Source organism: Anser anser (genome assembly GCF_964211835.1).
Source record: "Anser anser genome assembly, chromosome: 29".
Classification (NCBI taxonomy): Eukaryota; Metazoa; Chordata; class Aves; order Anseriformes; family Anatidae; genus Anser; species Anser anser.
In genome coordinates, this window is record NC_139750.1 from 2,922,040 (window position 1) to 2,932,400 (window position 10,361).

Sequence of the window (10,361 nt, forward strand, 5' to 3'; positions counted from 1 at the left end):
CAGCGGGACGCGGAGCAGCCTGGGCTCCCTTCAGCATTGGCAGTCAGCAGAGCCCGCAGACGGGGGCACCCTGCTGTGGTAGTGGAGGAGCACACCCTGGAGCACCCGGGGACACCACTAGCGACCGGCATCCAGCTGGATTTAACTCCATTCATCAGTGACTTTGGGCCTGGCCACCCAGCCAACTTTTAACCCAATGAAGCGGACACTTGTCCAGGCCTTGAGCAGCGAACGTCTCCAGGACGATGCTGGGGGAAACGGATAGCCAGGACTGCGGGTCAGTGCAGCCTGCTCCCGGACAGCCAGGACTGCGGGTCAGTGCAGCCTGCTCCCGGACAGCCAGGACTGCGGGTCAGTGCAGCCTGCTCCCGGACAGCCAGGACTGCGGGTCAGTGACGGAAAGCGGCTCGGCGAGCACCTCCGCCAGCGCCCTCAGGACCCTCGGGTGGGTCCCAGCCGGCCCCACGCACTCGCGTGCGTCTGAGCGGCTCAGCGGGTCGCTAGCCGCTCCGCCGCGGGCTAGGAGGGCTCCCCGCCGCCCCCCGCCCCGTCCACCGGCTCGGGCGGCCGCGTGCGGCGGCCCTGCCCCTCCCGCCCCCCGCGCGGGTCCCCGGGCCCGGCCCGGCCCGGCCCCGCCCGCGCGTCGGTGCCGGTGCCGCCGTTCCCCGAGCGCCTCCGCGCCCCCCGCGGCCGGGGCCTGCCGGCAGCCGCCTTGCGCCCTGCCGGCCGCCGGGGGAGAGCGGCCCCCGCCGGCGGCGGCTCGGCGCCCGGGGGGAGCCGGCCCTCGGCGGCGCCTCGGGAAGGTTCGCGGGCTGCGGCGGCGGGGGCGCGATGGCCTCGGCGGGGGCCGGCGGGGGCCGGCGGCGGGAGCGGGCGCGGGGCCCGGGCAGCCTCCTGTCGGGCAGCCCGTCCCCGGGCAGCCCGTCCCCGGGCAGCCCCCCCCGCCCGCGGTCCCCCGGCCGGGGCCACCTCCGCCCTCGGCGCCGCGGGCCGTGCGGCTCGCCTGGCCGCCGGCAGCGGTCTGCGGGCCCGCGCCGGGAGCTGCGTCCGTGTCGGCAGCGGGGTGAGGTTCGGCCCTGGCCCCCTCGCGGGGCCGCGCCCCGGGCCCCGGGCGCCGGGGCCAGCCCGAGCGGAGCTGCGGGGTGGAGGTGAGCATCCGTGTTCCTTCTCCCGTGGCAGAGCCCGCCTGCGCGAGCGAGGACGAGGAGAGCGAGGAGGAAGAGAGAGGTGGGTCCCGCCGGCCCCGCGAGGCAGCGCTGGTCCTTGTCCCCCGGGGCCTGTGCGCAGGCCGCAGGGCCAGCGCCCCCGGGGCCGGGCTGGGTGAGCGGCGCCTCCCGGAGCCTCGGCAGCAGGTGAGGGAGACGGGGGCCCAGGCCAGGGCAGGGTGCCGGGCTGCCGTGAACTCCGGCCGGGTTCCTCGGGACTGAGGTGGGTTGTGGCGAGTACGCGGGAGTTAGGCGAAGAGCCGCCGGTGTCGGGGTGCCGGGGTCGGTAGGGGGGCGTCTGGCTGGAGGAGCCCGTGTTTGTGGGAAGGGGGGCCCGAGGGGAGGCTTTTCCTAACCACCTGGGGTTGTCACGAGCTCACCCCTTTTCCAGTGGACTTGGCAGAAAGCTCCTTGCTGAACAAGCTGATCCACACGTCCCTCGTGGAGTCCAGCCATCACGTGGAGATCCTGCAGCAGGACCCCAACTCGCCTCTCTACTCCGTGAAAACCTTTGAAGAGCTGCGCCTGTGAGTAGGCGGCAGCCCCCGACGCAGGCGGGCGTTGGAGTTGCCTGTGGGCGCCGTTCCCCGTTCTCTGTGAAATGGTGCCTTTTGATGCTTTTGGACAGGAAGCAGGAGCTCTTGCAGGGGGTTTACACCATGGGCTTCAACAGGCCGTCCAAAATCCAGGAGACGGCTCTGCCGATGATGCTGGCACATCCGTGAGTACCAAGGCCGCACGGCTGAGCAAAGCGCTACCACCGTCTTGGCTCCCTTGAGGCATCGCGGCGTCGGGGTGCCGGTGCAGGGGTGCCAAACCTTTGCGCCCAACTAAGCAGCCTTTGCCTTGCAGGCCCCAAAATCTGATTGCACAGAGCCAGTCAGGGACAGGGAAAACGGCAGCTTTTGTGTTGGCGATGTTGAGCAGAGTTAATGGTGCTGAGAGGTACCCGCAGGTAATGTAGGAAGGGGAAAGCCCATACGGCAGGGGTTTGCCTGCACCCTCAAGCTGCTGTCTGTGGACAGAGCTCTGTTTTTGTCCCCGTCTCTACGGTTTTCTGTCGGCTGTGGCCGCTGTAGTGGGATGGTAAACAGCCAGGTAGCGTCCCTGCGGCAGGCAGGTCGGAGAGAAAGCTCAGGAGTGGATGGATCTGCCAGCTAAAGGAAGGTACTTTTTCTTGGTAGCAGTGGATTTAGCCAGGCCGTAGATAGCCTGAATTTATATTTTGAGGAGCATCCAGCCAACTTTGACAAGCACGTGCGGAGACTCCAGCTGTTTCCTGTGACTTGCGCTAGTTTCTGGTGTCGTAAAAGCTCCCGTGAAGGCAAGTCCCCTCTCTGGGTTCAGAATCACCTACGCAAGCTGGTTACTGCACTTAAAAGTCTCGAATCTCAAGCATTCTGTGTAATTTAAACTCTCAGTTGAAAGCTGGACACAGAAACAAGCGGCACTGTGCCTCAGGAAACAAATTTCCCTAGCAAAAATCACGGGATCCCAGAATGGGCGAGGTTGTCAGGGCCCTCTGAAGATCATCTAGTCCGAACCCTCCTGCTGAGCAGGGTCACCTAGAGCACACTGCGCAGGACGGCATCCAGGCGGGTTTTGAAGTCTCCAAAGAAGGAGACTCCACACCCTCTCTGGGCAGCCTGTTCTAGTGCTCTGTCACCCTCACCGTAGAGAAAGGACCTCTCCTGGTAGTTACCTCGAGTCCTTTCTGCCTAGCTGCCTTCAGCTGTATTCCCATCTTCCAAACCTGCAAATGTGACTGCCGTTGCTGATCCCTCTGCAGATTTGAAAGAGTTTAGCGGTGAGATTTTAGCATGCTGAGCGTTCCGTTCCTTTGAAACGCCTTCTCATTTGCACGGGGCATGCCATGCCAGGGGCGCTGTCTACTTTTAAAAGATGTGGCTCTTGTCTGACAGCTCTCTTACCTCTCTAAGTGCCTCTGCTTGGCTCCAACCTACGAGCTGGCCCTGCAGATTGGACATGTGATCGAGAAGATGGGGCAGTTTTGTGCCGACATCAGGGTTACGTACGCTGTCCAGGGAAACAGAGGTGAGTCCAGCCGTGCTGAGCAGAGTTGCGGGCAGTGTAACAGTCCTGTAAGGAACTAGCGGGATGCTGTGAGAGCTGTGAACTCCCAGGAGCTGTGCGGAGCTCTGAAGGCACATGAAACAGTGTGTGAATTCCCGTGCCTTCTAAGGAGTCATTCTCGTGAGCACTGTCTCCTTTCAGAGGTGGGGCACCCCTTTTGCTGGTTTCCACCCCACAAGGCCGCAGGGAAGCGTCAGCCCTGCTTGATGGCTACCTGCAATTTTAAGCTCCCGAGCTCCGCTTTGCGATGACCCCCTCAAAGGCATCGCTAGGCAGTCAGAAGCTGAAGCAACAGGGTGGGAACCATGCTCAAGCAGCCAGAACATAGCAGAGTTTGAGTCCGTATCTCACTGGAAAGTACCCTGCTCATTCCCAGCCAGGCGCGTGTGGCCGAGGAACGTACTGCTCCTTGTACGGAGGTATTCTGATACGATTTCTCCTCCTGCAGTTCTGCCAGGCGCCGTGCTGGAGGAGCAGATTGTCATCGGGACTCCTGGGACGATGCTGGACTGGTGTTTCAAACGGAGAGTGGTGAATGTGAAGAGAATCAGCCTGTTTGTGCTGGATGAAGCGGACGTAATGATCGACCATCAGGGCTTCTCGTACCAAAGCATTCGCATTCAGAGGTGAATACCAGTGTTGGCTTGTGTCCTGACACAAGCAGACATAGTCAAATGCCGTGTTTCTAGATGCCCTTAGATACATTGGGTAGAGAAGGAAAGAGAGCAAGAGAGACAGGAAAAGACAGAGACAGAGGGAGAGAGAGAGAGAGAAAGAAAACCACTTTGTATGCAAGAAGCTACAAAACCAGGGAGCCAAAGGAATTGTCTCTGACTACAGCATCCCTTGGATGTCCTTGGCCAGTCCGTGCTTTGCTCCTGATCAGAACGTAGACAAGTAAATCCTCCTTACCCGCTTTTTCGTGTTTGCTCAGCTTTGAGCAAATGAGCCACCAAACCAGCCGAATAAACAGGGAAAGAGCATCCCTTTGATGCAGAAGGCTTTTGCTGATGTGAGAATGAGCTCTTTCTTGCACGTGGGCAGGCTCTGGTCTGCTTAGTCCTGGGATGTGGCTTTCTTCAAAACTGTAGCCGTTAGATGAATAGGAAGATTTTCAGGTCACTTTAACTTCCCTTGAGCTGATACATCACTGGGTTTGGGATTCCAGTTCTCTTTCATGTTTCCCAGTGCTCTTTAATGCTTTCATAAATGACTTGGGTGCAGGACTAGAAGCTATCCTAAGGAAGTAGTACACAACGCTCTCAGGAACGTGGTCTGGTGTTTGGGTGGACCTGTGTGGAGCTAGGAGTTGGACTCGATGATCCTGGTGGGTCGTTTTGAATTCGGGATATTCTGTGATACGGTGCGTTGTGTTGAAGGCGGCACAAACAAAATAGCTTGAAATAGCCTTTCTTCAGGGCGTGGTGCAGGTTAATGAGGACTTCTGGGCAGCAGGCTGCTCTGCCAGGCAGGGTCAGTGGTGGACCCTCAGCGTCCCACTGCCCAGGCTGACGGGAGCTGCAGTTTCCTGGTGACAGAGGCAGTGAGAGAGATGAGTGTCACACCCAGCCCTTCCCAGCTCCTCCGTGTGCTCAGCTGAGCTGGATATGTTTGCGGTGCTGGAGAAAAGCACCTTGTGGCTAGCAGCTAGCTACTCCTTTTTAAAGGAAAACTGTTTTTAGATGGTCTGGGTTTATCCCTTCTGGCTGAAATGCAGGTGGAAAAAGTTCTCCTTAGAGGAGTGTCCCATACAGCTGAGCTCTGCTAAAGGCATGCTAAAGGTTCTTCCTTGGGCTCTCTTTGGCATGATGTAGGGAGTGGGTTTACCAGTTTCAAAGGCTTTCTGCTGCTGTTCTTTCAAACTGGATGCATTCAAAGTATTGTCAGCAGTCCGAGGAAACAGGAAGTTGGTAACTCAGATCCTGTTACAAGCCACTGCAAGTCAAACCTCAGGCTGGAACTCTTCAGGTTCTTGCTCCGTAACGGGGCTTAATGTCTCTGAAGCTCAGATGGAGATGGCTCTTTAGCAGCCGTGTTTTATTTGGTGTTCCTTTGAATACAACCAAAGCTGGCCTGGATAAAAGCACATTCACAAAAGACTCGCTTTATCCATTATTGAAATGTAAGGTTTTTCAAAGTCTTTGTCCGTCCGCTTTCATAGGTGATGGATGGCTTTGAATTGTGGCTAAAAAACTCTGCGGGCCATGAAGGTCTTTACAGAGTGAATGACAGGGCTTGAAACGTAGCTAGAGAATCAGGGGATACGGGGAACTGTCCTTGGCACGTGCAAGTGCTGTGTGTGAGCGGTGTCTGCAGGTCCAAAGAAGGAGGCCAAGCGTTAACTGGGTGTTTTTTCCTCCGTTTGTAGCTAGCCTTTTGGAATAATAATACTGCAAATGCAGAACAGCTTATTTCGACAGGCCTCTTCCATAGAGCTGACTCGTGTTGGAGTGCTGCGCTGTGCTGTGGTGCGTGAGGAATGGCCCTCTCCTGAGGAATGGCCCTCTCCGGACGGGGGAATCCCCTTGTTTCCAGAGCCTGTTGATCCAGGGGTCCTTGCAGCATGCCTCAGGGCTAACAAGTCCTTCTTCTGCTCTAGGGCTTTACCTAGGGGCTGCCAAATGCTGCTTTTCTCCGCAACCTTCAAGGAAACGGTGTGGAATTTTGCAATGCAAATTGTCTCCAACCCCATCATAATAAAGCTCCGTCAGGAAGAGCTCACCCTGAGCAACATCAGGCAGTACTACTTTGTGTGCAGGAACAGAGAGGAGAAGTACGAGGCCCTGTGCAACATCTACGGCAGCATCACCGTTGGCCAGGCTATGATATTCTGCCAGGTAAAGCAGCTAGCTTGCCGGGGGAGAGTGGTGGTGTCCTTGCAGTCAGTGGTATGTAAACGATCCGTCTTACAGCGTGGCCTCAGTACTTGTGCCGAGACCATCAAAAGGAGGGAGCAGATGGAAGGGAGGGATGGGAAGCACGTGGACAGCATTTAAAGGACGGCCCTTCTGGCACAGCCTGCCGTTAGATTGGCTGGAGCTGAGCGTGAAAGCGCGGGCACTCTGACTTGCAGCGAGTGCAGCCTTTAAAAGAGGTGTTTTAACAGCCTCTCTCGTGACGGTTGGGATCGCGTTTGCCTGGCTTCCACAGGGAGCGTTGCGTAGAAAACATACTGTGTTTCCTTGCCGTTTGCGCTTTGTGTCCTGACAAGGGCTTCCTGCTCGTCTGTGTCACTTTGGTCTTCTTTTGAGGCTCTGCCTGTTAAAAAGCAGCAGGGTCTCAACTGAAAGGAGCAGGGGATTTAGGGGAAGCATACCAGTGAAGAATTGGCAGCGACTGAGAGGAGCAGCAGCAGAGCTGCTGCAAAAGCTCCTCCTGCCTCTCCCACACATGTAGACTCGCAGGAGTGCGGACTGGCTGTTGGTGGAGATGAGCAAGGACGGGCACAAGGTCGCCATGCTGACGGCAGAGTTGACCATAGTGCAGAGGGCCAATGTGATTCAGAGGTTCCGCGATGGGAAGGAGAAGGTCCTCATCACCACGAACGTCTGTGCTAGAGGTACCGTATCCTGAAAAGCAACACCCTCGCAGCGTCTGCAGCGTGGGAATCCCCTTGCTTTGCCCCATGGCCCATCAGCTGGCAGGGGACACACGATGCTGCTTCGTTTCTGGTGACACGAACCGTGCTCCGTGGCCTCTAGGTCTTTGGTTGCCTTGACACGTCATTGCTGTGTGCGCTGCAGAGCCAGGGCTGACTGCTTTATCCTGCAAGTGCTCAGGCAATGGACTGGCCCCGATCTGGGGGCAGGGGATTGCTTTCAGAGCTGTAGGAGCCTGGTTGCGAGAAACCTCTCTGTCTTTCAGGGATTGATGTGGCACAGGTCACCATAGTGGTGAACTTCAGCCTCCCTGTTAATCAGCAAAAAGAGCTGGATTTTGAGACCTACCTGCACCGCATTGGGCGAACGGGCCGCTTTGGGAAGAAGGGCATTGCCTTCAACATGGTGGAAAGGCAGAGCACGTACCTCGTGCACAGTATAGAGGAGCATTTCCGTGAGTATCCTTGTGCCAGCTCTGTGGTGCTGCAAAGAGCTAAGGGACACGTGGATGAGAAGTGCACTGGGAAGCGTTAAGGGATGTCAGGAGTGTGGCCCCCTCTTGCAGCCGCTCTGGCCCGGGACCCCCATGCCTGGCTGCTGAAGCACAGCACAGGCCAGTACAGACCAGTACGGTCCTTGCGGGCTGCTGGAGCCCCGCCTGGTGCCCGGGCACCTGGGGTCTCTGGCCAGGCTGAGGGATGCATCTGCCACTTTACCCACTTCAGGCTCAGTCAGCAGTGTCACTGAACGCGTGTCCCTGAGACAAACACGCACAGACACACGCAAAGATGCAGACACAGACACACAGACACAGAAGCGCACACAAATCCCCTTCTCCTCGTCGGCTGGCAGAGAGGGATGGTCACTAGTGCAAGCACACACATGCACTTCCAGGGTCCAAAGGCACACATGTGTTTGTGGGTCCGCAAGCACCATCAGAGCCCCTCTGCTCCCCTAGTGTCCCTGACCAGACCCCTGCCCTCTGACAGCTCCCCTGCTCGCTGGCTGGTCCAGCCTGATACTCGCACGGACCCCACACATGCACCTGGTGCCCTGGCCTGGACCTGAGGGACCCCACAGTCACTAGCTGGCCCAGGCTGAAGTTTGCAGCTGAATACACACACACACACACGCCATGCCCGCACAGTCTGTAGAAGGTACCGATGCTCCCCTCTGCCCCAGCAGCTGTCACTTGGAGTTCATGTACACGCACACACACTCACAGTCACGCCGGTTCCCCCCCAGCAGATGATTTTTTGGATGCACGCCATCCCCGGCCCAGTGGCTGGGAGTTGAAGAACCGCGCTTGCTCCAGTATGTGCAGTGAGGCCCCTGCACTGGCTGCAGTAGGTGGCAGCAGAGGCCAGCGGCAGCCTTGTCCCTGTCTGACTGCAGGAGTTGGCACCACTTTTCATTCACACGCAGGTCTCGCCAGCAGCTGTCCTCCTTGCTGTATGCATGCACGTGCGCACACACACACACACACACACACGCACACCGGGGCTTGAGTGTGAGAGCACAGAGAGACAGAAGTGGGAAAAGATTTAAGTGCACACACACACACACACACACACGCACACCAGGGACTGAGTGTGAGAGCACAGAGAGACGGAAGTGGGAAAAGATTTAAGCAGGTGTAAGACTACAAGACAGACCGTGGCAATCAGTCTCGGGGCCAAACCAAATAAGCACACCGACTAGCCCCATTTCACGTGCAACTGGCCGCTTCTATACCCTTTCCTGCTTACCCCCTCTTTGCTCCTCCCATCTCCCTTTCCTGCCGCACGCCCCTTCACGAGTTTGTACAGCCCTGCCGGTTCCCACAGCCCTTCCAGTCCAGGTCCCCCTGGCTCACAGCGTTACGAGTTATAAAGTGCAGGTTGTTCTTCTGGGAAGCAGCACCCATAGTTTCTCGATAGCCCACCAATTAGTGTGAGTGGTGAGGTTCGTTTCTTGTCATTGTCTCATTTGTTTTGTCAGGTCTGTGTCTCCGCGTGTTTTGTTTCTGGTTTCCCCCTTTTGCCATGTTTCCCGGTTGCCGAGGTCCTTGGTCGGATAACCTCTCTGGAATAAACGTTCTGAGCTCTGTCAGTCAGTGTGACTGACCAGTTTGGGTTCCCATCGCTACGTCCCTTATCATGTGTCGGTCAGGTTTGTGTCTGTTGTGCTCTCTCAAAGTCTGATTATCGCTTGAACTCCACAGAGTGGAAATGCCATGCTGAGCAGTTTGGGTAGCTTTTCAGCCCAGAGCGAGGTCAGCACGTGCCCTCAGCCAGGAAGCGGTATCCCAGAGGTGGCCTGAGATGGCTGGAATGTGTGTCAGCTCTAATCCAGCGTGTCCTGCTGTGAAAGGCACAGGCAGGAGCAGGCCTGTGGTAGTGTGGTGGTGTAGTCGCTGTTGCTCTGGGGCCCACGTGTATCTGTACTGGGTTTGATGCAAACAGCCGGGCAGGTTTCTAACCTGCCACCTCTGGACACGTGCTGAAGAGCTCACAGCTTGTTTTACCTCATCTGTGGAAGGCAGAGCCGAGAGCCCTGGGCATTGCTCCCAGGGTTTGCCGCTGCCAGCAGCCCCAGAGCAGCAGTGCTTTGCCTTTGCCAACTCCTGGGCAGCCGTACTTGGCAGGCACTGACATGTATTTTCTTTCTTCAGAGACCGAGATCAAGAGGCTTGACCCAGATGACATGGATGAGCTGGAGCAGCTGGACGACTGAGCAAAATGTCAGGATTTGCTCCAGTGAATCCAAGTTTTGGTTTAACATGGATGGGAAATGGATGGGAAAATTTCCCAGTTTTCTTCAAAGTTCCCGAAGATGCTTGGTTTTGTTGTGATGTTTTACAAGACGGGAAGAAGAGAGGGGAGCGGGGGGAGAGTGGGGGGGAAGACACGCACGACCCTCAGCCCTCAAAATTTTGGAATTCTTGTGATTGTTTTTCTGGAAATAAAACTTGCGTGGTTTGTCTCTGAGGTTTTTATAGCCATAACTCTGCACATCATGAAGAATCACCTGAAAGCAGAACATGCAGGGGCTTAACAACATGGACCTGTTGGAGCAAGTCCAGAGGAGGGCCACGAGGATGATCATAGGGCTGGAGCCTCTCTCTGATAAAGACAGACTGAGAGAGCTGGGGCTGTTGAGCCTGGAAAAGAGAAGGGTCTGGGGAGACCCTACAGCAGCCTTCTAGTACCTAATGGGGGGGCCACAAGGAAGCTGGAAAGGGAGTCTCTCAGGGAGTGTAGTGACAGGAAAAGGAGCAATGGATTTCAGTTAAAAGGGTAGGTTTGGATTAGCTCTTAGGAAGAAGTTCTTACACTGAGGGTGACGAGGCCCTGGAGCGGGTTGTCCAGAGAAGTGGTTCGTGCCCTCCACCCCGCAAACAGGTGTTCAAGTGTTCAAGGCCAGGGCTGTGAGCAACCTGATCTAGCGGGAGGTGTCCCTGTCCATGACGAGGGAGTTGGAA

At 57.1% G+C, this 10,361-nt stretch overlaps 1 protein-coding gene across 4 annotated transcripts; it reads left to right on the plus strand.

The window, feature by feature from the left end:
• The first annotated feature begins 829 nt into the window (after positions 1-829).
• LOC310887813 (ATP-dependent RNA helicase DDX25-like) lies at positions 830-9,874 on the plus strand. Of its 4 annotated transcripts, none has more exons than XM_083813989.1 (12): positions 830-1,063; positions 1,180-1,227; positions 1,597-1,732; positions 1,834-1,926; positions 2,058-2,160; positions 3,128-3,260; positions 3,748-3,925; positions 5,899-6,136; positions 6,696-6,858; positions 7,164-7,352; positions 8,879-9,049; positions 9,552-9,874. In XM_083813989.1, the coding sequence occupies exons 1-11, from the start codon at positions 832-834 to the stop codon at positions 9,001-9,003; spliced, it is 1,638 nt and encodes a 545-aa protein (XP_083670115.1). In that variant the 5' UTR covers positions 830-831; the 3' UTR covers positions 9,004-9,049; positions 9,552-9,874. The 4 variants fall into 4 exon arrangements, with proteins under 4 accessions (XP_083670115.1, XP_083670116.1, XP_083670117.1 ...); XM_083813990.1 differs by having other exon boundaries at positions 3,146-3,260; positions 9,552-9,872; XM_083813991.1 differs by lacking the exon at positions 8,879-9,049 and having other exon boundaries at positions 9,552-9,864.
• Positions 9,875-10,361: the final 487 nt, after the last annotated feature.

What these genes read in the sequence shown, in the direction of transcription:
- LOC310887813 (XM_083813989.1), top strand. Translation starts at nt 832, where the DNA reads ATGGCCTCGGCGGGGGCCGGCGGGGGCCGGCGGCGGGAGCGGGCGCGG. An exon ending in GCGTCCGTGTCGGCAGCGGG is followed by an intron (nt 1,064 to 1,179) that starts GTGAGGTTCGGC and finishes CTCCCGTGGCAG; the next exon opens with AGCCCGCCTGCGCGAGCGAG. An exon ending in AGGCTATGATATTCTGCCAG is followed by an intron (nt 6,137 to 6,695) that starts GTAAAGCAGCTA and finishes CCACACATGTAG; the next exon opens with ACTCGCAGGAGTGCGGACTG.